Source organism: Brassica napus, chromosome C7 (assembly GCF_020379485.1).
Source record: "Brassica napus cultivar Da-Ae chromosome C7, Da-Ae, whole genome shotgun sequence".
NCBI lineage: Eukaryota > Viridiplantae > Streptophyta > Magnoliopsida > Brassicales > Brassicaceae > Brassica > Brassica napus.
In genome coordinates this window covers 9,734,959-9,761,204 of record NC_063450.1, presented here as the reverse complement: position 1 = coordinate 9,761,204, position 26,246 = coordinate 9,734,959, and the positions used below count along the sequence as shown (strand labels likewise).

General features: G+C 39.1%; 3 protein-coding genes and 1 non-coding gene across 7 annotated transcripts; 2 read left to right on the top strand and 2 right to left on the bottom strand.

Annotated features, from left to right (window-relative positions):
• Nucleotides 1-9,662: 9,662 nt before the first annotated feature.
• Nucleotides 9,663-11,555, bottom strand: LOC106445613 (plastid division protein PDV2). Its single transcript, XM_013887197.3, has 2 exons — nucleotides 11,107-11,555; nucleotides 9,663-10,457 (listed from the first exon to the last, which is right to left on the bottom strand). The coding sequence occupies exons 1-2, from the start codon at nucleotides 11,365-11,367 to the stop codon at nucleotides 9,840-9,842; spliced, it is 879 nt and encodes a 292-aa protein (XP_013742651.1). The 5' UTR covers nucleotides 11,368-11,555; the 3' UTR covers nucleotides 9,663-9,839.
• Nucleotides 11,556-11,886: 331 nt separating this feature from the next.
• Nucleotides 11,887-14,859, bottom strand: LOC106445612 (probable E3 ubiquitin-protein ligase ARI2). 4 transcript variants are annotated; one of them, XM_013887194.3, is made up of 7 exons: nucleotides 14,482-14,859; nucleotides 14,302-14,334; nucleotides 13,927-14,206; nucleotides 13,342-13,822; nucleotides 12,707-13,255; nucleotides 12,471-12,619; nucleotides 11,887-12,368 (listed from the first exon to the last, which is right to left on the bottom strand). In XM_013887194.3, the coding sequence occupies exons 1-7, from the start codon at nucleotides 14,608-14,610 to the stop codon at nucleotides 12,244-12,246; spliced, it is 1,746 nt and encodes a 581-aa protein (XP_013742648.2). In that variant the 5' UTR covers nucleotides 14,611-14,859; the 3' UTR covers nucleotides 11,887-12,243. The 4 variants fall into 4 exon arrangements, with proteins under 4 accessions (XP_013742648.2, XP_013742649.2, XP_013742650.2 ...); XM_013887195.3 differs by having other exon boundaries at nucleotides 13,927-14,211; nucleotides 14,302-14,345; nucleotides 14,482-14,858; XM_013887196.3 differs by having other exon boundaries at nucleotides 14,302-14,345; nucleotides 14,482-14,857.
• Nucleotides 14,860-22,059: 7,200 nt separating this feature from the next.
• On the top strand, nucleotides 22,060-22,166 carry LOC125590740. Its single transcript, XR_007326744.1, has one exon. It is a non-coding gene; the product is annotated as a small nucleolar RNA R71 (small nucleolar RNA).
• A 1,814-nt stretch (nucleotides 22,167-23,980) lies between these two features.
• LOC106448046 lies at nucleotides 23,981-25,839 on the top strand. The gene is made up of 4 exons (XM_048763961.1): nucleotides 23,981-23,991; nucleotides 24,329-24,826; nucleotides 24,928-25,289; nucleotides 25,448-25,839. The coding sequence occupies exons 1-4, from the start codon at nucleotides 23,981-23,983 to the stop codon at nucleotides 25,837-25,839; spliced, it is 1,263 nt and encodes a 420-aa protein (XP_048619918.1).
• The last annotated feature ends 407 nt before the right edge of the window (nucleotides 25,840-26,246 follow it).

Below are 26,246 nucleotides of genomic sequence, written 5' to 3'. Positions count from 1 at the left end.
CTCTGTATTAAGAAAATATATTTGAAAATAGTCAAACAATAACAAACAGATTTGCAAATATAATTTATACATAGTAGATTCAGGTATACTTACGGTTTTATAAGTTGTTGACAGTCTGAGTTTCGTTTTTTGAAAAATGAAGTTTTGAAACAGGAAGCCTTTTTTTCAAAAAAAAAAAAAGTTTTGGAACAGGAAAATATTAAATACCATCTCCAACCTGAATCATGCAAAAAGAATTAGTGTGTTAAGTTAAGAAGGAAAATAAATTTGAATAGGCCAGTTTTCAAAAAAAGAAAAGAAGAAGAATAAAGGCGGATACATAAACTTGTGTAATTTTTTTGCTACACTCAAACACACAGAAAGAAAGATGAAGAAGAAGCTACGGTAAAAAAAGAAGAAGAAGAAGCCGGAGAACAAAATCAATCTCTTGAAAGTTATATAAGAGTTAACTGTTTGAGGCTGTGTGAAAAAATATAGATATATGAACTTGAAATTTAAGTATAATAATTTTTTTTTTTGAAATTAGAACGTGGTAGTGCTGATAAAGAGAAAATCAAGGGATTTATGTTTTTTTACAGTTTTCGAAAATTTTGAACGTATAGATTTTTCATTAAATTTTTTTCTTACAAAATTATATCACATGTTAATTTATGATTCGCCAGGCGACTTGCGCTTTAGTATATAAAAGATTATAATGTACTCACAAATGACTGTTCGATCTTATGCTTCAGATTAGTAAACTTCGCACGGAGGAAAAAAGACGTTGGATTGAAACCAATTTGCTCGACCCTAGCACGTTTGTGTTTCTTGCTTCCACAATGATAATCATATACTAGTGATGGTGGGGCAACTCTGGCCCTCTTGCTTTTCTTCAGGGGTTGGTCATCGGCAGCACCAGGAAGCAAATCTTCATTTGCGACATCGTCAACATTATTACTGGGGTTCTCACAGACTTCATCAATGATGCCGACGCGATCCTTATGTGTCAACTCTAGCGAGAATGAAGGGAATGGGTTGCCAAATCTTTTGAATTTCCCCCACCATTATGTGATAGAAGCATGGTGAATCCCGTAAACCTACTAGTTGTGAGGAACCCATCTCCCCCGAATAATTGAAGAACGTGAAACGACTATTATGTTTTGGAGAGATAATTTTTCAGAACTTTTACATTTCTGGTTTCTTGCTTTTGTAAGAAAGAAAACTTCTCTTTTATTCCTACACGGAAACTGCAACTATTAGGGTGTGTGCATGTGCTAGGGAGTTTCTGTGTCAGAAGTATGAATCAGAGGTTTATGGAAAATGCATTCCCATATACCTAATACAATTTCTTCCTATTGTTATGTAGTGCAAATTCCCATTATTTTATTACAAAATTAAATAAATTATTTACTTATTAAAATTCTTATAACTAATATGATAAATTTAACAAATAAAAATATTGTTAAATTTATATAAAATATAATTTTTGTATAAGTTATATATAAAATTCTTTAAATGTATGTATATGTATGCCTACAACGGATAGGATATCCGTTCTTAAAAAATTTAGTATATGTGATTTGCTTTGTCTTTTACGGATATTGCATATCAGTATTTGTTTTGCTTCGTAGAGTTACGGATATCCGGATTTTTTCATTTTAAATCGAAACGAAACCAATTGAATCAAAATTTACTGATATTTTTCCGAGTCCTAGATTCGAATCTTAATGATTTTGTAATTTATTTCTTTCAACAATGATATTATTCAGTAGTTACACGGAGAGAATTTCAAATTCAATAATACAAAGGTTAAAAATGTAGGAACTAAGACTGAGCTAGTTGAAAAAGTTAGTGTATAACACATAAATTTTAAACAATTGTGAAGGTACCACATCAATATTTTAATTTTTAAATGATTGTAAGTCTACCACATATCAATTAATGTGAACATATTTATTACTAATGCTTTTCAGAGAAAATAATTTTGATATCTGTCTAACACCAATATATTAAGCAGACATATATGTCCTAACTTAAAATAATAACAAACTCAGTTTAATGTTTTTTTGATACGTCGACTTCTTTTGCCAGAAACCGTAACTGAGTCTTGTAACGCCTGATGATGTTGAAGGAAGAGTTTAGTATATTCTTCAGCGGTTCCAGTCTCATCCGCCAACACTTTCCCACACCAATTGCAAGACCTGCGAAGTATTTCGACAATATACACAAATTACAAATCTGATAAATATAATAGTTTAAGGTAGAAAAGTTAAGAAAATTGAGTCTTTGGTGAGAGCATATTACTTGACGGAACCAGCTTTTCCTTCATGGCGAGTTGGTGTGTTAACGCCGCAGTGACCACACCACATCGTTTCTTCACCGTTCGTTACTGTTGTTGACATTGTGGTTTACCAAAAAAATGGTGATGGAGACAAGTAAGAAAGTACGTAACGTATTGATTTATTTTCACTAAGGTGTGTTTATATAGAAAGACCTTCCTGATTTCTTTTTCGGTTTAGGAAAGTTGCATTAAAAGGAAACAATCAAAATAAGGAAAGATATCTCGTCATTAAAAAAAAAAGAAGTAAAAGGAACACGCTGATAGACTGGATCAACCAAGATATTTTATTCTTTTTTCTTTCTTATTTTTAAGCGGAATTAAATTCTTTTTAACATTTCAAAATTTATTTAGCTTTGGCCCAAAATAAATAATACATATATATTATTAACACATACAAAGTTACTAATTAATAAAAAAACTTTCCTTTTTAAAAATTTACCATATATATTATTATTATTTTATTATATTATTCTATGTTTATGAAATATGTTTCATAGAATTTAAATGTTGTATTACATATAATTTTACTAAATATTATCAAAAAATATATTGTCATGTTTAAAATAACAAAGATAAATTCTATTGTGAATAGAAAATAAACAATACATTTTTTTGTTTATACTTATATAAAAATATATATGATTAAAATATAATTTCAATGAACCTTATTTTTACATAACCACAACTTTAAATAAAAAAATCATTCTCATTACTTTACTAATTAATAAAACATTTGCCTACGAGACTACACAAGTGGTGCGAATTGGTAAAATTGTATGCGGAGAATCATACAAGCAAGAACAAAACTGTGACCCATCCGCTCACTCGGAATCCGGTTCACAGCCCTACAGAGCACCAACTCCAATTCCTTTATTATGAGTTCTCTCTGACTCCATAAGTAGGTTGTTAGTGAGTTTCGAACCCTAGACCTCACCCTTTAACAATACACCTCCAGGATGAGTTGTCACCAATTGGTCTACAGGTAGGTTATTGATGCGCTTGGCGTTACTCGAACCCACGACCTCACCATTTGACAACTCTCCCACATGACAAGCTGTCACCAATTGATATTGTAACGACCCTGATTTTTGGTTGGGCCCTTTTGGCCTTTATTAAAAATTAAATCTCAATTTTCTTTTTACTTTGTCCCACATTGAAAGTTTAAGGATTCCATATCATTTTCCTTCCCCTATATAAGAAACTCCACTATTTCTCTTTATACTCATCAAGTCAAAGTATTTCTTTGTGCGTGACGAGTTGTTGTTGAATTATCCGACGACCAGTCACTAGTGAATTTTTCCGGCACATTGTGTGGAGATTGCGGGACGCAGAGACGTTTGTGTTAGCGGCGCATTGTATGGATATTGCGGGGCATATGGACGTCTATGCTAGAACCGCATTGTATGGGGATTGCGGGGTACAAAGACGTTTGTACTAGCGGCGCATAGGTGATTGTGGGGTACAAGGATGGACTCTTGTACTAGCGGTGCATAGAGTTGTATATTTAAATCCATATGAGGAGAATGCGGGGTGTGTGATCTAATTATGCACTATCAGCGCATTTGATGTTTTATGTGGTGTATTAGACACCGTGTTTGTTTCATGCTAGGGCTAACCTACATAGTCGTAGTGATATGTACTGAGTCAGTGGTTTGCGGTTTAGCATCTCATCCCTCACGGAGTAACTCCCTTGTTACTCACCCCTCCTTCTTTCCCATTTCAGGTGAGACAGACGAGCGGCAATGATTGCTATCGGATTGTTGTTTTGGACGTTTTCTTTATTTTTTTTTCAGACTTGCGGTTGTTATACTTTTATCGATATTTACAAGATTTATTATGTTATTTGGATTTACGACTTTGGAGTTGACTTTTGAGAAGTAATAAATGAAGATTTCAGACTTTTTATTTGTTTATTTTATTTTGGAAAATTGGGGTATTACAATTTGGTATCAGAGCGGGGTTCCGTCCCGGCTTTGATCCGGGATGGCGATTTATGGGACTCGAATTTCAGTGATTTTTAATATTTACGGGGATTGAGAAATTTCAAAAAAAAAAGTGACATCCTTTGTCCAGTATCATTCGGTTAACGTTAGCGATTCTGATCTTGTTTCTTTTGCATGAGAAGACCAAGTTTCTGTTTGTTTTCTTTGTTTCTCATCTCGGGTTCTTCTTCCTTCATAGCTGTTGACATTCTTTCCCGGTTTTTCTTGGAATTTGGGGAGAATTCCAGTTAAGTGGGGAAAAATTGTAACGACCCTGATTTTTGGTTGGGCCCTTTTGGCCTTTATTAAAAATTAAAGCTCAATTCTTTTTTTTTTACTTTGTCCCACATTGAAAGTTTAAGGATTCCATATCATTTTTCTTCCCCTATATAAGAAACTCCACCATTTCTCTTTAGTCTCATCAAGTCAAAGTATTTCTTTGTGCGTGACGAGTTGTTGTTGAATTATCTGACGACCAGTACTAGTGAATTTTTCCGGTGGGATTTTCGGGTGAGCTTCCGGCGAGATTTCTTGTCGAGCTTCCGACGGGATTTCTGGACGAGCTTCCGGTGGGTTTTTCTAATAAGTTTGTCGCCTCCATATTCTATGCTAGCAGCACATTGTATGGGGATTGCAGGGTACAAAGACGTTTGTACTAGCGGCGCATAGGTGATTGCGGGGTACAAAGATGGACTCTTGTACTAGCGGTGCATAGAGTTGTATATTTGTATCCGTATGATGAGAATGCGGGGTGTGTGATCTAGTTATGCACTATCAGCGCATTTGATGTTTTATGTGGAGTATTAGTCACCGTGTTTGTTTCATGCTAGGGCTAGACCTACATAGTCGTAGTGCTATGTACTGAGTCAGTGGTTTGCGGTTTAGCATCTTATACCTCACGGAGTAACTCCCCTGTTACTCACCCCTCATTCTTTCCCATTTCAGGTGAGACAGACGAGCGGCAGTGATTGCTATCGGATTGCTTCTTTGGACGTTTTCTTTATATCTTTTTCAGATTTGCGGTTGTTATACTTTTATCGATATTTACAAGATTTATTATGTTATTTAGATTTACGACTTTGGAGTTGACTTTTGAGAAGTAATAAATGAAGATTTCAGACTTTTTATTTGTTTATTTTATTTTGGAAAATCGGGGTATTACAATTTGGTATCAGAGCGGGTTCCGTCCCGGCTCTGACCCGGGATGACGATTTATGGGACTCGGTTTTCAGTTTTTTTTTAATATTTACGGGGATTGAGAAATTTCAAAAAAAAAAAGTGACTTCCTTTGTCCAGTATCATTCGGTTAACATTAGCGATTCTGATCTTGTTTTCTTTTGCATGAGAAGACCAAGTTTCTGTTTTTTTTCTTTGTTTCTCATCTCGGGTACTTCTTCCTTCATAGCTGTTGATATTTTTTCCCGGTTTTTCTTGGAATTTGGAGAGAATTCCAGTCAAGTGGGGAAAAATTGTAACGACCCTGATTTTTGGTTGGGCCCTTTTGGCCTTTAATAAAAATTAAAGCTCAATTCTCTCTTTTTACTTTGTCCCACATTGAAAGTTTAAGGATTCCATATCATTTTCCTTCCCCTATATAAGAAACTCCACCATTTCTCTTTATACTCATCAAGTCAAAGTATTTCTTTGTGCGTGACGAGTTGTTGTTGAATTATCCGACGACCAGTCACTAGTGAATTTTTCCGGCACATTGTGTGGAGATTGCAGGACGCAGAGACGTTTGTGTTAGCGGCGCATTGTATGGATATTGCGGGGCATATGGACGTCTATGCTAGAACCGCATTGTATGGGGATTGCGGGGTACAAAGACGTTTGTACTAGCGGCGCATAGGTGATTGTGGGGTACAAGGATGGACTCTTGTACTAGCGGTGCATAGAGTTGTATATTTAAATCCGTATGAGGAGAATGCGGGGTGTGTGATCTAATTATGCACTATCAGCGCATTTGATGTTTTATGTGGTGTATTAGACACCGTGTTTGTTTCATGCTAGGGCTAGACCTACATAGTCGTAGTGATATGTACTGAGTCAGTGGTTTCGGTTTAGCATCTCATCCCTCACGGAGTAACTCCCTTGTTACTCACCCCTCCTTCTTTCCCATTTCAGGTGAGACAGACGAGCGGCAATGATTGCTATCGGATTGTTGTTTTGGACGTTTTCTTTATTTTTTTTTCAGACTTGCGGTTGTTATACTTTTATCGTTATTTACAAGATTTATTATGTTATTTGGATTTACGACTTTGGAGTTGACTTTTGAGAAGTAATAAATGAAGATTTCAGACTTTTTATTTGTTTATTTTATTTTGGAAAATTGGGGTATTACAATTTGGTATCAGAGCGGGGTTCCGTCCCGGCTTTGATCCGGGATGGCGATTTATGGGACTCGGATTTCAGTGATTTTTAATATTTACGGGGATTGAGAAATTTCAAAAAAAAAAAGTGACATCCTTTGTCCAGTATCATTCGGTTAACGTTAGCGATTCTGATCTTGTTTCTTTTGCATGAGAAGACCAAGTTTCTGTTTGTTTTCTTTGTTCCTCATCTCGGGTTCTTCTTCCTTCATAGCTGTTGACATTCTTTCCCGGTTTTTCTTGGAATTTGGGGAGAATTCCAGTTAAGTGGGGAAAAATTGTAACGACCCTGATTTTTGGTTGGGCCCTTTTGGCCTTTATTAAAAATTAAAGCTCAATTCTTTTTTTTTTACTTTGTCCCACATTGAAAGTTTAAGAATTCCATATCATTTTTCTTCCCCTATATAAGAAACTCCACCATTTCTCTTTATTCTCATCAAGTCAAAGTATTTCTTTGTGCGTGACGAGTTGTTGTTGAATTATCTGACGACCAGTACTAGTGAATTTTTCCGGTGGGATTTTCGGGTGAGCTTCCGGCGAGATTTCTTGTCGAGCTTCCGACGGGATTTCTGGACGAGCTTCCGGTGGGTTTTTCTAATAAGTTTGTCGCCTCCATATTCTATGCTAGCAGCACATTGTATGGGGATTGCAGGGTACAAAGACGTTTGTACTAGCGGCGCATAGGTGATTGCGGGGTACAAAGATGGACTCTTGTACTAGCGGTGCATAGAGTTGTATATTTGTATCCGTATGATGAGAATGCGGGGTGTGTGATCTAGTTATGCACTATCAGCGCATTTGATGTTTTATGTGGTGTATTAGTCACCGTGTTTGTTTCATGCTAGGGCTAGACCTACATAGTCGTAGTGCTATGTACTGAGTCAGTGGTTTGCGGTTTAGCATCTTATACCTCACGGAGTAACTCCCCTGTTACTCACCCCTCATTCTTTCTCATTTCAGGTGAGACAGACGAGCGGCAGTGATTGCTATCGGATTGCTTCTTTGGACGTTTTCTTTATTTCTTTTTCAGATTTGCGGTTGTTATACTTTTATCGATATTTACAAGATTTATTATGTTATTTAGATTTACGACTTTGGAGTTGACTTTTGAGAAGTAATAAATGAAGATTTCAGACTTTTTATTTGTTTATTTTATTTTGGAAAATCGGGGTATTACAATTTGGTATCAGAGCGGGTTCCGTCCCGGCTCTGACCCGGGATGACGATTTATGGGACTCGGTTTTCAGTTTTTTTTTAATATTTACGGGGATTGAGAAATTTCAAAAAAAAAAAGTGACTTCCTTTGTCCAGTATCATTCGGTTAACATTAGCGATTCTGATCTTGTTTTCTTTTGCATGAGAAGACCAAGTTTCTGTTTGTTTTCTTTGTTTCTCATCTCGGGTACTTCTTCCTTCATAGCTGTTGATATTTTTTCCCGGTTTTTCTTGGAATTTGGAGAGAATTCCAGTCAAGTGGGGAAAAATTGTAACGACCCTGATTTTTGGTTGGGCCCTTTTGGCCTTTAATAAAAATTAAAGCTCAATTCTCTCTTTTTACTTTGTCCCACATTGAAAGTTTAAGGATTCCATATCATTTTCCTTCCCCTATATAAGAAACTCCACCATTTCTCTTTATACTCATCAAGTCAAAGTATTTCTTTGTGCGTGACGAGTTGTTGTTGAATTATCCGACGACCAGTCACTAGTGAATTTTTCCGGCACATTGTGTGGAGATTGCGGGACGCAGAGACGTTTGTGTTAGCGGCGCATTGTATGGATATTGCGGGGCATATGGACGTCTATGCTAGAACCGCATTGTATGGGGATTGCGGGGTACAAAGACGTTTGTACTAGCGGCGCATAGGTGATTGTGGGGTACAAGGATGGACTCTTGTACTAGCGGTGCATAGAGTTGTATATTTAAATCCGTATGAGGAGAATGCGGGGTGTGTGATCTAATTATGCACTATCAGCGCATTTGATGTTCTAATTTAGTAAATAAATTATATCAGGGAAGTTTCTATTTTATGAAAGTTGCTATTTTAGAAAAGTTTCTATTTTAGGAAAGTTTCCATTTTTGGAAACTTTATTTTCTGAGTTTCTTAGCCTAAGTCGTTGATTCTCGTGTTGCAGTTGACCATCTCCCGTTGATCATTCCAGCCAATGACTAAGGTGAGGGCTACTCCGTTAAATCTCGAGCTAGTTTAGTACTACTATTATGGAAAGTCTAGTTTCAAAACATGATCCGTCTCTGTGAATCGAGTTTGTTTGAGAGTCTTGCTTGTTTGTTTATTATTATTTGCTTGTTAAATTGGAAATAGAATAATAGAGGATTCAACGGTTGATTGAATTGAATGAATTAAGAACTGTTATTTATATATGTATACATAAGTCTGTAATGAGACTGCGGGGCACAAAGATGTTGTGCTAATGGCGCATTGTGTGGAGATTGCGGGACACAGAGACGTTTGTGTTAGCGGCGCATTGTATGGAGATTGCGGGACATATGGACGTCTATGCTAGCGGCGCATTGTATTGGAGATTGCGGAGTACAAAGACGTTTGTACTAGCGGCGCATAGGTGATTGCGGGGTACAAGGATGGACTCTTGTACTAGCGGCGCATAGAGTTGTATATTTATATCCATATGAGGAGAATGTGGTGTGTGTGATCTAGTTATGCGCTATCAGCGCATTTGATGTTTTATGTGGTGTATTATACACCATGTTTATTTCAAGCTAGGGCTAGACCTACATAGTCGTAGTGCTATGTACTGAGTCAGTGGTTTGCGGTTTAGCATCCTATACCTCACAGAGTAACTCCCCTGTTACTCACCCTTCATTCTTTCCCATTTACAGACGAGCGGCAGTGAATTGCTATCAGATTACTTTATTTCTTTTTCAGACTTGCGGTTGTTATACTTTTATTGATATTTACGAGATTTATTATGTTATTTGGATTTACAACTTTAGAGTTGACTTTTGAGAAATAATAAACGAAGATTTCAGACTTTTTATTTGTTTATTTTATTTTGGAAAATCGGGGTATTACAAAAACTTTGGGATTGTTGCTTCACTTCTAAAGAGATCAAAGGTTGAAACTTTACACACAACAATTCAGGAGGCAGTGAAGATTACAGAGAAGGGTGTTTTCTCTCTCTCTCTTCAATTCAACCATATCCGTAAGTTACATCTCGTTTCGCACTCACCGACTCAAAAGGTATTTCGACTCTTTCCTTCACAAGACACCTTGCTTCACCGTCTTCAATCACAAGAACTTTCCCAGGCGGGCATTGGTTCGGTGCTCTGACTACTCGTTGAGGGAAAAGCCCCAGAAGTTTGAATGACACACCTCTTTTTTTGATCTCTGGACCATAGCCGGAAGCAGACAAGACTGAAATTACGCCGATGATTGGTAGCATGATCTTTGCAACAGAGCCTAAGAAGCGAACAATTCCATTAGGACCCTTGACCTCTGCTTCCTTTCTCACATGTCCTGAACCAAACCCATTTGCATCTGCAGATTTCTTCTGGTTTAACGGTAAATGAGGTAAGTAGCCATTGTTATTATCTAAACCGAGGGAGAGAGGAGGAGGGTGAACAGGGTAAGGAGGAAGGAGAAGATCGTTCTCATAATCAACTCTTTCGCCAGCAAAAGTGGAAGCCTCGCGTAGCACTTCAAGTTCTTTTCCTTTGTACTCCTTGAGCTTCTCGAGCAAAATCTTCCTGCTGTAATCAATCTCAGAGAGAGCTACTTGCTTCTCGTACTGTTGTCTTTGCCGTAGATTCTGAATGTTATTACAGGAAAACAAAATCAATAACATGAGGTAATAGATCTGATTATTACCACAAATCATTTCCCCACTAAAGCTCTTATTATTACCACAGATCATTTCCCCATTAACTGATAATTAAGACACTGAAACCAATTCAGACTCAATCCTAGTTAAAAGAAGGACTAAGACTTTCAGTGTTCAAAGCTACAATAAAAGCCAGAAACTTTGAGTTCTATAATCAATCTTAATTTTCATTACAAGAAAACCAATACCCCTACAATTAACAACAAAGCATTCTAACATTAACTAAGAATTAAGACAGTGAAACCAACTCAGACTCAGTTCAAGTTAAAAGCAGAATTAACACTTTCAATGCTCAACGCTACACTAAAAGGCTGTAACTTTGAGTTACAGAAAAAGACATAGAAGCCGATGAAATCTAAGGTTTTAAGACCTGTAAAGCACAAAGCTGAGACTCAATCCTAGTTAAAAGCAGAATTAACACTTTCGATGCTACACTAAAAGCCATAAACTTTGAGTTCCATACCCTACAATTACAGCACATTGAACAGAAATTCACAAAACCAATTTTCAAGATTGGTCTGGTTTGGAATAATTGATACAAAAGGACATAGAAGCAGAGGGAATATAGGGTAAAAACCTGTAAAGCAGCAAGCTGAGACTCAAGAGATTCAAGAGCATCGCGTATACGCAAAAGCTGTTCATCAGCTTCTTCTTCATCATCTGCATCGTCAGAGCTGAATGAGTCAAAATCCTTTTCTTGATTCCCAGCAATCTCATCTTTCTTTCCTTCTCTGGGAGAAGAAACATCAGTGCTGGAGGTATCGATACGATCGGCGATCTTGAGTCTGAGCTCGGTGGCTCTTGCTAGAATTAACCCGATGCCTTCTTCGTCTTCCATTTTCAGCGACTAAGAAAAAAAAAATAAAAAAGGAGTGAAGGAGAAAATTGGGGTTTAGGTTTTTTTTCGTAAGTTAGAGGAGGAAGGGACAAGTTTTGATTTGGACTTTGCTTTGGAGTGGTCGGTCCAGTGATGTTGTGAAGAGAAGGCTTGAGTGATTGATTGTGTGGGTTGGGCTATTTCTGATTTCTTTCTGATGCCGATGCTGCTTCTTTCACGGTTTCAATCAACGGCCACAACAATTTAATATTTATTTTCATCTTTTTGTTATTTCACTATTATAAAAATAACAAAAGAGAAATTGATAAACTAAAAAAGGGTATCTAGGGAATTTATCAATTGTGATAAAGCTAATCTTGGATTTTATCATAAAAATGACAAAACCCATCATTCTACATAGATTATGAAAAAGATTCCAAGTACTATTTTTTAAGCCAACATAAAACATATCATTGTTAGGTAAAAACTATGAAGAAGATTCCAAATTCTATTTTTAAGCCAATATAAAACAAATCATTGTTTGGTAAAAACTGTCCGAGTCTCTTAATTGAAAATTTGGTGGTTAAAGTTGTAATTACAAATCAGGTCCAAACACTATATTTATAACATAAAGTAGGAGCGATCCTCCAAAGCAAATTACTACATGGGTTAAACATTTACACCTTGGGGCGTTGACAGAAGCCTGAGTTCAAAGGCAGCTTCTAAGCAACTTACATTAGAAGATAAGCAGACTAATCCTTTTTCTCAGAACCGGGGAAGGGTCATGTCAGTGAAAGTACTACCAAGCAGAGGGGTTTAGGGTTATGACTTGTACATTTCGCATAATGATCTGGACAAAAATGGGTGTTCTTGCGAGGAGGACAAAGAATGATGAGTTCATTTCCGCTCAATGACATCCGCTGGCAAGTTTAAATCCAGTAAAGTGGTTTGACTATTTCTGTAAATTCCTTCTTTTCTGGGACGTTTCCTCGGAGAGCAACTTGTGTCTTCAGAGTTCCATCCTATATTTTTAAAGAGTTTGATACACTTGTGAGCGTTACTAAACATTTGCTCTGTATGTGTCCAACAAGGGTCCAGCAGCTTTCAGGTTTCAAAAATTGTACCTGAATTCGAAGGTTGGCATTTCTCACCAGCAGCTTCACGGGAACTAATAAAGTCCGATGCTCGTTCTATCCCATTTGTTCTGTATGGAGCAATATTGTGGATGCCAAGTTGCAGAGAACCCAGCAAGTCATTATCAATGCATTCATACCTGCAAAACCAAAAGTTTATTTACATGTCAGTTTCCATACTCATTCTTAGCAAATCTCTTATAGTAATTCAACAACAAAATGCCAACATTGTTTTGCAGAGGGTATCCACTGCAACTGACAAATTGATGACTTGAATCCTTATCTGCGTGACTTTATCATCAGCGAATTGATCAAAGGGCTCCTCCAAGAACTTGGAAAGTTTCTCAACGTTTACTTCAAGCTGCTGCTGCTGATCCTCAAACAGGTTTTGTTTTATTTCTCTCTCTTCAGCACTCATCTCGTCTTTGAACAGCTCTTCTCCAAACATGTAAAACGCGAAAGGGTATGAATACGAGAGAACTCGTCTTGATCTAAACAACCGGTGGAGCCCACTCGTAACCCAGCTGAAGTCTCTAAGCTGTAACTGCCTCTTCTCTAAAATTGACACCTTTTCGAGGATAGTATCACTAAGCCTATCCTCTAGCTTGGAGGAATCGATATGTGCCTTGTAGCGGTTATGGTAATGCATATACCGGTAAAGATCCCTTTTAGCTCTCTCCAGCTGTTTCTCTTTGTCTTCTTGGTACCGACCACAACTATGACCCGAGATACTAGACCAAGTGTGATCCCTTCCCGTAGCTCCACCACACAACCAACTGCAACAAGAGATTCATCACCAGCTGACAAATGTTTCGCTACAAAACAGAGTAAGAAAATGGAGAAACAAGAAAGTAGCCCTCACCAGAACGATTGTCCGCAGATACAAGTCACGAGGTTGCATCCACCATTCTTTTCAACGGGTTTGAAACATTTGGGACACGGCTTGGTGTGAACAGTTATCCAATTAACAGTCTCAGACTCATCATGGCATTTTTTCCTCCACAGCTCCCACATGGAACAAGAGCAAGGGGAGTGGGCTTGATAGGAACAGCTGAAACAGAACTGAAACCCACAAGAGCATTCAACTTCACAGAGCTCGTCATCCTCAACACGTATTGCATTCCCACAATGCGGAGTGCTCGGGCACCACTTCACCATTTTGTTGTCTTCGATGTAAGACTCGATAAGAAAACGATCAAACTTGTCTGCTAAATCAGGTTGGGTTTCACTAACTAGACTCCTGACGACATCTTCATCGCAAATAGCGTTGCATTTATAAGCCATGCATCTAATCCTTTTGCTCTGACCTTCAGTTATCTTTACGGTAAAATGCGCAGCCCAACCTAAAGGAAGCAAAGCCACAGAACATATAAACAAGCATATAAATGCAACAACTAACTTCCTCTTGGGGGTATGATGAAAACAAAAAGAGCATGGGAGTACTGACAGTTATTGCAAAAGCAATGGCCACAGTCCATTCTTGTCATGTGATGAGTAGCTACATCCTCAACGCAGATATCACACGTCATCATCATGGGAGAAGAAGGAGAAAAGGTGGGATCATCTTCAACGAGTGTAAGACCGGCACCAGAAAACAAGTAATCTTTCCCTTTCTCAACAAGTACAGCAAAAAGCTTCTCAACGTCCCATCGGTGATGGATAAGAAGAGTCCGAGCATGGTGCTCCTTAAGCGTTAACAACTCCATCACTCTCCGCAGATCCTCCCTCTGCACTTATATTGAAAAAAAAAAAAACAGTTTGATCAAAACTGAAACCAACCACAGAACCACTTTCAGAATCATTGCTCTTTTTTTTTTTTTACCTGTGCAGCCAAAAGCGATTCCTTTGTAATGACCTACACAAATGCTGACAAACGATTAGGAAACAAAAGATTAGGCTTTGTCACAAGGCGGATACAATGGTATTTCTTTACAAATGATTAAATTCAACCGAGAGAACCAAATTCAGGAAACAGCTCAATAGACCGTCAGGGGAAAGTTACCTTGGCGGTATTTCCAGAGGATGAAAGAGGTTGGAGATTGGATTGATCATGATCAAGGCCCTCGAGAGACTCTTGATCGGAGGTGTAATAGTAATCGTCCTCCTCCTCGCCGCTCAGATAATCATCCATCGATCAGCGATTTTGGGGTAAGAAATTGCAGATAACTAAATCTATGCTGAAAGGAATAGTACGATGACGGAGAGTAGGCGAGATTAGGGTTAGAGTTTCGCCGGTGAGGGGGTTGAATCACCCGAATCGTGTAAAGGCTCAAATGGAGGCGCCGCTAAGATTCCGACATTACAATAAGCCAAGTACACACGGATGCGCAATTAGGCTCAAAGGTACATCGTTGCCACCGATAACTAATGAAATTCATCTTCTTGCATTTAATTTCTAATTTTATTATTTAAATTTTGGACTTCTTTAAAATCATATTATCTGATAATGATTATTAATCTTTACTACCTTAAACCAATGAAAACAAATTTCAAAACTTTTTTCTTTTGACAACAACATTTAGAACTACTAAACTGATCCAACCGATTCAGCAAGCCCAACCGGTGGGATAGAATCGACATAAAGCATAGCTGAAGGAGAACTCCTCGCACCACGTGCAAGTTTGTCCGCCAAAATGTTTTGTGCTCTTAGAATATGTCTGATCCGGAAGTCAGGGAAAAAAGTTTTACTGCGGCTGAATTCTTCCATGTGTATAGAGAAAGCTGGCCTTTCTTCAGGTGTCGACACCATCTTTCTCAATTGAGAACAATCCATCGCAAAAAATACATCAAAAAATTGTAGGGTCTTCATGCATTCCATTGCCCAAATTAGTGCTTCACACTCAGCATGCAGGGGTGACAGGCTTCTACGAAGATTCATCGCCCAATAACATCTGTCGAGGCACTCTTTCGGCAGAACAACCCTTGTCCTGTAAATATGTCATCTTCTTTCCAGGCTCCATCAATAGAACAAACTCTAGTATTTTCCAAGGACGTATAATCCGTCTGTTGTAAGTTCCCACGCTGGGAATTTTCCAGAGGTCGGTTCACTAATAATTGAGCCTCCATCCAAACCGTACATTCCACATCAGCAAGCCGAAGAACAAATTTTAAACTATATAGTTTACTTTAAAAATTAAACAAAAACTAAATGTTTAATTATTTACTCGATAATAGAAATCTATGAAGCGAAAAATTTATTTTTAAAAAAAAAATTTCTAAATTTGTGAAATATTACAACATCTTTGAATATGACAATACAACAATATTTTACTAATCTTTATATATATAGTTACAATTTTAATAATGAAATAATAATCCAAAAATATATATATAGAAGAAGATACAAATACATGCGAAAGTTTGAAACAATCTATTCAATGAAAAAATATACCGTATACTTATTATGTTTTAAAAATTGATAGACACATATATATTATAATATATACCAATTTAGAATTGAAAACAAAATGTTTATATAAAAAATAAATGAAAACAAAAATCCGCGTCGAGATCTAGTTGTTTAAATTAAAACTCAAAAGGAGGATGGGTAAATAGGCATTTAAATCTTCGACTATTTGAAACCGAGAAAATTGGAGGAGTGGGTCGTGACCGAGTTATCAAATTGAGCTTTGGGTCGCAACGAATTTTGATTTGCGGAATGGGTCGCGAAACTTTTTGACCCTGCGCAAGTCTTCCAGAAATTACGTAAGCCACCCTTATTGACCAAAATAATAACGATAATGCCACACATCCCTCGCACGTGAGAGCCTTCATTCTACCCAAGCCAGACGACCCAATAACTTTGCGACCCTCACCGTTTACCGAAAAACCACCGACAACATTCATTATTCTTATTTCTCGCTCTGTAAATTCATAAATCGAAAAGAAACTCGAAAAGTCCCAAACCCAGTCGGAAAGTCCTGCACAATCTAGTCGAAAATTCCTGCAGAACCAGCAGTTGTTCTCTCCTCTTTCCTCCAAACCAGAGATCATGGTATCGAAATCGAAGAACAAAGTGCCGATTGTCTGGCGGAACACTAGATCCCCCCACCAATGTCGCTAAACAGTCGCCACATCGGAAATCTCCGTGGTATCCATGTTCGCGATTTCGTCCATTGTTCTAAACATCCGAATATCTTCTACTCTTCCTTGCATGTGTACACCGATCTTCGATGTCTCTGCTCCTGTCATCCTCTGTTTGTATTGTTTTTCCCCATTGATGACGCTTCTTTACTGTTCATATTCTCTACTTGTGTTAGGAGTTTTCAAGGCTCCTAATCAAATGTTGTAGTATAAAAGATTGTCGAACCAATCCTAGGTGATTCTAAAGCAAAGGGAATACAAGTTCATGCTTAAGCTAAGTGCAATCCGGTTTTAAAGATTGTATGAACTAAGAACTAATAAGCTAATGCAATAAAGTAATGATCTTTCTTTCTCAGTATGAAGCAAGAGGACTCATGGGGCTAAGCATTTAATCTTGGGTGATGCAGATCCAATCTAGAGGTGGCAAGCTATCAATCAAACACTTTCCTTATGCCTAGACACTAAGCTAAACAAGCTCTATCTCTAGATGAATGTTCTTTTGGTAAAACAACTCAAGCATCTAATCTCCTAGGTTGAATGTTACTAAAGCAAACATGGAGAACAAGTCTAATAGCAATCTTAACTCCTTTACCAACTAATCTCTTAGGTAAAGCAAGCTAAAAGCATTGAAGAGTTGGTTCAGACATTTCATCATACAACTTGTGGGCATGAAATGCCTAGAGATCTATTTTAGTATGATCAAGACTAAAATAACATTGAAAACCCTCAACAAGCATGGAAACAAGTAAATCTAACACTAAACACCCTAGATCTTCTGTAATCACCCTTAATCACCCTAGCCCATGTATCCAAGATTAGTCTACTCACTAATAGACATGAATGACCCCAAAACCATGGATGATTCAAGGTTAAACATGATTAGAGAGAAAAATAATCACACAAACACAAAGAATATAGATGGAAAATGATTCAAGATCCAAATTTTCTTTAAAGATGTTTATGTGTTCTTGGAGAGAAAAGAAGATCAGTCTCAACTTTGGGATCTACAAAGTATTTATATGATCCTTAAAACCCTAATGGGCTTCATAAATAAGTCTAAGAAAGCCCATAAAAACATTAAAATCGACCAAGTAAAGACACGGAGCAGGTTGGTGAATGTGGACGACAGGCCGCTCTAGCAGACCGCTCCAACTTGGTAGAGAGAAGAAGGTCGTGCGAGCGAGGTCGAGAGGTCGCTGAGGTCTCCCGCTCCAGTCCTCAGCGCGGGGTGATCAGGGCGCTCCGGTAGGTCGCTCTAGTGTTTGCACCATTTCTCCAAAAATGTCGAGCGGGTACGCCATGTAGCTGCGAGAGGTCGCTCCAGGTTAGAGCGGGTTGCTCACCTCGCTCCAGTAGGTCGCTCCAGCTCCCCTACTCGCCCAATGATCATTTTCTACTTCTTTTTGAATCACAATGCTCCCAAACATCTCCAATCACTCCATAGCACTCTCAAACACCTAATAAGGACAACGCATGCAATATGGACTCTAAAGATGTCTAATTCCTAATCTATATGATCAAAATGTACAAGATATAAAGGCTAAAAACATGTAAATATGCAAGATATCAACTCCCCCACACTAGTCCTTTACTTGTTATCAAGTAAACTTTTCAAACACAAGGAGGAGGGATACAAAGATGGGAGCTTAGCCAAAAGAAACACTCAATGCACTCAACTTGACATCCTAAAGAAACATAGCAAATAGCATGAACACACTCTCTTATTATACTCTAGCTTCTCTAGGCCTATAAATACTCTTATGTCTCTACACAAGTTGCAATACTCTTCAACTAACAAGTTCTTTAAACCAGCTCTCACATTGATTCACACACACACACACGCACAAGGTGAATTCTCACAAATGGGCACATGATCTCAATCATTTGGCTAGGTAAGCAATGGTCTAATATGAATGAAGAGAAAGATTCAAATGTTGTCATTTCAAGGTGGTTATCACTAAAAAATAAGGAGCTTGATCATTATGCAAAATTTATCTAAGACTAGAAGCAACTCATGCATACATAGATTCATTCTCATCATTCTACCCCTTTTTATAAGTGATTACAAGTTCTACCCTTTTATCATCATCTCAAAACCAAAATAACAACCACTCACATCACTCACCCAAAGAACAACTCTCTTTTTCTTTTGACTCAACCAACTAGGGACTTTAATTCACTTTTTACAACACTTAGCTCTAACACTTTCTCATTTCCCTCCCCACCTTCTCTTTGATTCTTTTCTCTTTTTTTTTTTTTTTTTTTTCTTATAAGGGGGAAGGTTCTTTTGTACATAATCTAGAGTTTCATACTTTCCTTTTGTCCCTAGAGTTTTCTTTTCTAATGACACTCTTTTGTTCATCTTTCTCATCTTTCTCACTCCCCAAACCAAAAATCTTAACATTTAGAATACACAAACCCCTCTCACCATCCCCAAATGCTAGCTCATTATGCTAGCAAGAGATGAGAACAAATCTTTGTCGCCTCCAATACTGTCAAGATTTTGCACATGACAAGCTATCAAAAGAGGCCTCACTCATGCAATTCAATGTTTAGTCTCAAAGAATGGCTAGGGTTGTAGGGTATGGAGTGCCATTTGGGTTAACAAAGATTGGTATAATGGAAAAGATAACCCAAATGTGTATGAGATCCATGATCAAGTATGCAAGTGCTCACATGCAAGAGAGATTAAGTTCATTCGAGCCAAGTTCAGATTGAAGCTGGTCTTAAGAACAATGCCAATATCAAGCAAGCAAACAAGTTTCAAGAAGAGTTTTCAAGGCTTGAAGCATGCAAACCTTTCAAAAGATGCTTAAGCTACTTGATATGTTTAACTAGGGTGTCAAATTCAGTGCAAACCAGTGTTCTATACAAGGCAATATCAATCAGATGCTCCATATGCAAGTGAATGCATCCTATATGCTCTAGACTCAATCTTAAGAATGCAAGTGATGCAACTACATGATTCAAAAATTTGAATTTTTTTTGGTTTTTCTATGCATATATGTATGTACAATGCAATGCATGAGACTCAAAATCATCAAAATAAACATGATCAAATACTTGGTACCTCCCTCACACTTAAATCACACAGTCTCTGTGTGAGTAAGGGAGAGATACCCAAAGGAAAGCAATATGCAAAAATAAACTGGTATGTACAAGATTAAGGTGAAGGAGTACCTCTGATGGAGTGTTGTAAAAGGCAGTGGTGTCTAGGGAGCAATGTCTGGCCGCTTTCCTCCTCAGCCCAAGGGTCTTAAAAACGAAGATCCTACTGATATGTACAGGGATAGTCATGGGACTTCCTCCCAAGTGAGCTTGTTTTAAGTCTTTAGCTTGACTTTCCTTCCTTTGGCTAGTGAGAAGGAGGGTCCTTCCCACCTTCAAGAGTAATGGTGAGGACGTGGGAGAGAAGCTCTTGAAGCTTGATTGGATCATTCTGGAGTTGAGGAGTGATGATGGCCCTTGCACTTGAGAATGGCTTAGACCTTACATTGCACTTGATTTTGTACTCAATGGCCCCATCCTTAAGCTTCATTGGGTGGAGAGTGAGAGTGTGAGGAGTCTTATCAAGAGGTGAAGGATGAGGTTCCTTCATAATCTTCTTTTTATCATGAGCACCTTTGTGGCTCTACTCACCTCCTTCTTTTTAGCACTTTCCAAGTGCTCATCACATAGCTCTTTAGAGGACTCTCCAGCAAGACCTTCTTTCTGAATACCAACCCCTTCAGCCTTGGTCTTCTCAATGGAGGATGCTCCACAAGTGATTATTCCACAATACTCAGCATTCATCTTTGGGGATTGTAGTGGATAGGAGACAGCTTTGTTCACATTTAGGAGTGTGACCTTCTTGTTGGCAAAGTCTATGCAAGCTCCCACGGTTGTGAGGAATGGAGTGCCAAGGATCAATGAGACTCTCTTCTCAGTTGCCATCTTCAGAACAGTGAGGTCTATAGGAATGGTGCATGCTCCAATCTTCAAAGGGAAGTCCTTGATGAGACCAATAGGAGTTGTAGAAGAGGAATCTCCAAACTGTAGGGAAGATGTGTTTGGCTCCATGCTATCAATCCCTAGACTCTTCATCATCTCCATTGAGATCACATTCACACTTGCACCATAATCAACAAGATCATCATCAAAAGTGAGCTTACCAAGGTAGCAAGGCAAGGTGAACATCCCTTGAGACTCAATCTTAGGGAGGAACTTTGGAGGGATTGGTGGATCAATCTTCAGAATGGAGATGTCCAAAAGCTCGGCCACTTCAGCTTGGTTGTCTAGAATGTCCTTGATGAGCATCATATGGACATGAGCTTCACGCATACCCGAGATTTCTGGAAGCCTGACCCCAACATCAGTAAGATCTTTCCTGAACTTGGAGAGCACCTTCTTCTGAGCTTTGGTGAGAACTCTTTGGGGGAAAGGGAGCTTATCATAGGGTGATAGCTCAATCTCAGTGGCTTCCTCTAGCTTAACCTTTGTCAGCTTGTTGCCAGCTCTCTTCTCAACTTGTCTCTCAGCCTTGTGCTCAGCGCTTTGCAGATTCGTTGCTTCAACCTTCCTGGCAGCGTCCTTCACAATCTGTGCTTCAGCTGTGGCCACAACAAATCTCTCAGCTTCCCCAAACTCAGTTCCAAATACCAGTCTTTGAATCTCATCCTCCTCTTTCTCATGATCACTCAGCTCAATCTCTGGAGAAGTAGTGGAGAAGACAACATTGCAAGACTCCTTGGGGTTCTTTTCTGGTTTCCCTGGTAGAGACCCCATTGGCTGCTTGGAGGATGAAGGCATAGAAGCAACTTGACTCTCCAAAGCCTTGAGATGAGATGCAAGTTGCATGTACTTGTTGTTGAGGTCAGGATAGTCCCCATCAATCTTTGCATGAATGTTCTTGAACTCATAAATCATGGTCTTCTCATTTCTGGCCTGAAATTCCAAGAGTTGCTTGAACATAGAATCTACACTTGAATCTGGAGCTTGAGCTTGAGAAGAGCTTCCTTGAATCTGAGGAGATTGGTTGGCTTGAAGATAGTTCTGCTTGGCTTGGTAACCTCCTTGCTGATTGTTGTAGTAAGGCCTTTGCTGATAGTTGTTTTGGTACTGAAAATTGGGCTCTTTCCTCTACCATGTGCCATTAGCATTGATGAAGCACAACTCCTCTTGGCCTTCTAAACCATCAACCTCATTGACCTTAGGAGGAACCTCTTGACTAGGACCACCCACAAAGTTCATTTGCTACTGTTGAGCTTGGTTGGAAAGAAGCAAATCCATCTTGTCTTGTAAGGACTTGATCTCTTTCTTTGTCTGCTGATCATCACTTCTGTTGACCCTATCATGCTTCTCACTGTAGACTGATTCACTCTTGGCCATGTTCTCTACCAGTTTCCCTGTCTCTTCCTCAGTTCTTCCCAAAAAGAAACCATTTCTGGCAGTATCAAGCTTGTTTCTGCACTGTGGTAGAGCTCCTCTATAGAAGGTGCTAAGCAAACTCTCCTTGGTGAAGCCATGATGTGGGCATTGAGACCAATAGCCCTTGAACCTCTCCCATGCTTCACTAAATCCCTCTAGGTTCTTCTGCTGAAAGCTAGAGATCTCATTCCTGATCTTGGCTGTCCTTGAGATAGAAAAGAACTTCTCTAGGAATGCCTTCTTGCACTCATTCCAAGTTGTGATAGAGTCACTTGGAAGAGTCTTCTCCCATTGGTGTGTTTTGTCTCCCAAAGAAAAGGAGAACAACTTGAGCTTGAAGGCATCTTCAGAAACACCATTGGTCTTGGACAAGCCACAATACTTATCAAACTTGTCCAAGTGATCAAAATGATCATCAGCAACAAGGCCATAATACTTGTTGTTCTCTATGGTGTTGAGCAGCCCTGACTTGATCTCAAAGTTGTTGTTCTCCACAACTGGTGCTCTGATTCCCAACCTATGACCATGAATGTGAGGTTGATCATAGGCTCCAATGGCTCTAGCTTGGCGTTGTGGATGCTGTGGCCTAAGGTTTGCAGCTCCTTGGGCCACTCCATCATGACGCTGATTCTGATTGTGCTCCATTTCAAACTCCAATCTCTGAAAGTGATCCTGTTGCTCTTCTTCTCTTCTCTTTCTTGCTATCTCCCTCTCAAGTGCAACTATGTCTTCAACTCTTGGAACTACGCTTGATGAACCTCTGCTCCTCAAGTTCATACACCTGAAATGCAAAGGGAAAGGAAGAAGGAGAATCAGTAATAAAATAAAAGAAAAATGACTTAGTCTCAAGCAAGTGAGTAAATCCCAATGTCACAATCAACCTAAAACTTGGCAACGGCGCCAATTTGATGTTAGGAATTTTTAAGGCTCCTAATCAAATGTTGTCGTATAAAAGATTGTTGAACCAATCCTAGGTGATTCTAAAGCAAAGAGAATGCAAGTTCATGCTTAAGCTAAGTGCAATCCGGTTTTAAAGATTGTATGAACTAAGAACTAATAAGCTAATGCAATAAAGTAATGATCTTTCTTTCTCAGCAAGAGGACTCATGGGGCTAGGCATTTAATCTTGGGTTATGCAGATCCAATCTAGAGGTGGCAAGCTATCAATCAAACACTTTCCTTATGCCTAGACACTAAGCTAAACAAGCTCTTTCTCTAGATGAATGTTCTTTTGGTAAAGCAACTCAAGCATTGAATCTCTTAGGTTAAATGTTACTAAAGCAAACATGGAGAACAAGTCTAATAGCAATCTTAGCTCCTTTAGCAACTAATCTCTTAGGTAAGCAAGCTAAAAGCATTGAAGAGTTGGTTCAGGCATTTCATCATACACCTTGTGGCCAGGAAATGCCTAGAGATCTATTTTAGTATGATCAAGACTAAAATAGCATTGAAAACCCTCAACAAGCATGGAAACAAGTAAATCTAACACTAAACACCCTAGATCTTCTGTAATCACCCTTAAACACCCTAGCCCAAGTATCCAAGATTAGTCTACTCACTAATAGACATGAATAACCCCAAAACCATGGATGATTCAAGGTTAAACATGATTAGAGAGCAAGATAATCACACAAACACAAAGAATATAGATGGAAAATGATTCAAGATCCAAATTTTCTTTAAAGAGGTTTATGTGTTCTTGGAGAGAAAAGAAGATCAGTCTCAACTTTGGGATCTACAAAGTATTTATATGATCCTTAAAACCCTAATGGGCTTCATAAATAAGTCTAAGAAAGCCCATAAAAACATTAAAATCGACCAAGTAAAGACACGGAGCGGGTAGGTGAATGTGGGCGACAGGCCGCTCCAGCAGACCGTTCCAACTTGGTCGAGACAAGAAGGTCGTGCGAGCGAGGTCGAGAGGTCGCTGAGGTCGCCCGCTCCAGTCCTCAGCGCGGGGTGATCAGGGCGCTCCGGTAGGTCGCTCTAGCGTTTGCACCATTTCTCCAAAAATGCCGAGCGGGTACGCCATGTAGCTGCGAGAGGTCGCTCCAGGTTAGAGCGGGTTGCTCACCTCGCTCCAGTAGGTCGCTCCAGCTCCCCTACTCGTCCAATGATCATTTTCTACTTCTTTTTGAATCACAATGCTCCCAAACATCTCCAATCACTCCATAGCACTCTCCAACACCTAATAAGGACAATGCATGCAATATGGACTCTAAAGATGCCTAATTCCTAATCTATATGATCAAAATGTACAAGATATGAAGGCTAAAAACATGTAAATATGCAAGATATCACTACTCATCTCCTCCTCTTATTAATTCCCCTTCTGTTTATTTTTTAGTTTCCAATTCCAGCGAGGAGGGGACGGGATCATCGAGACACTCGACCGTACCGACACCAGTGGATGCTCTGGTTATTGGTCAGCTTGAGGAGGCCGAATCTTCCTCTAAATTGCCTCCGAAGCTTTTGGCTTGGGGTTGTTACCCAACCAAATTGCGTCTCAATATTTACTCAAAGACTCACGTCATCGGAACTATTGCGTCTTGTCTCCAGGGTTCCCAAGACATGGAGACTATAGTGGTGTCTCAATTTGGCAGGCTATTTGAGTTGCATGTTGTTCGTCGCCACAATTATGCGAAGCTAATAAACAGCTTCCTCTGCTGCCAGCTTCTGACCGTTCGCAAGTATGAGCTTTGGTTCCACTTTGCGACTCATCCTCTTTGCTTTTCACTGGATGAGTTTCAACAAGTAACTGGGTTGAACTGCAGACCATTCTATGCTGCCAATTCAGAAGCAGAGGACGATCCAGGTTCAACCGCGAGCTTTTTGATACAACGTTTGGTGAAATTACGGTGCCTGACGTCCTTAAAATGCTCCGCAATCCATTTCTAGCACCCTGAAAATGTGTTCCTTTGGCTCTCATTGCGCTGGTTGACGGTGTTATATGTTGCAGTAACAAATGGCTCAAGCTGACCCCGAAGTATGTCGAGATGCTTTGCGACGTAGAGTACTTCTTAGATTATCCTTGGGGTAGAGAGTCGTTCTTGAAGACTTTACCGCGTTTGTTGCCGCCTTATACAAGCGAAGACCCACTGGGAGAAATGCGGCACCGGTTATCTCAACAGACCTCAGCTGCCTATGGATTCCCTTTGGCTCTTCAGTTGTTCGCTTTTGAAGCGATGCCTTTGCTGTTGGCAAAGATTCCCAATGCACAGTCCACCTATAATTTCTTAGTTGACCCTCTCGCTTGCGAGAACACTGTGACCATTCTAAGTGTCAATGACATTGTTGAAGTCGAAGAAGATCCAGATGTAAGTTTGCAGTTCTCTCTTTGATATTTCAATAATGTTTTCAATAAATTTTTAAGTATCTCAAACATATATTAATACCTCCAATTTTGGTTATTCTTCACAAGTTAACCATTCAATTCACGCCTATTCCGGAAGCTAAATGATACTTGTGGTTGGACGAAGTTACAGACGAGCGTGTGACGCATTTGGTTGAGCTGATGGTTAGTGGACATCATTTTCAAATATCAGATTTCCCGGGTGGAGACACTTCATTTGCCCCCATTCGAGAGGACAAAAAAAACGCGGGCAAAGGTGTGCGTAAGGTGGACCAACCTAATGAGAAACCCGTCCACCGCCGCAATCTACGCCCCCGTAAACCTGCTGCAATTATAATCCAGGACATCTCTTCATCTGAAGACAAGGAACCAGAGGCTCCTCCTCAACCATTTAGGTGTACGCATGAAGATTTGAAGCCGTGGATAGAACATCAGTTAAAACAGCTGGCTAGTGCCTTCCAGAAACAAATAGGAGAGTTGGGTAGATACGCGACAATAATGAGGATGCCAATGCTTTGAGTCCACGATGTCATAGAACAGACGCCGTTGAGGTGATGTAACCGATTTTGTATCGTTTTTACGTAAGTGTGAAGTTGGTTTTTGATTATAAATATATGGAGTACCGCTTAGATGCAGGGAATGTTCGCACCAATCCCAAGAAACGATGCAACCTCTCCTGGAAAACCCTGCAATGTTGTCATTGTGTACGAGGAACCTGTATTTGTTCTTCCACAGATATATGTGTCATCACAAAAAAAAAGGTTTTCCTGTCTTTGTTATAATTTTCATGTCCTTAGCGATTTTAATGATCAATATGGAAGTTTTAACAACATTCATGTTGACACTGTTTGCAGAGCACTTTTAAGGAACGGACGCCTATATCTGCTGCTCCCTTACCGAAGCATTTCAAAGATGACAAACATGTT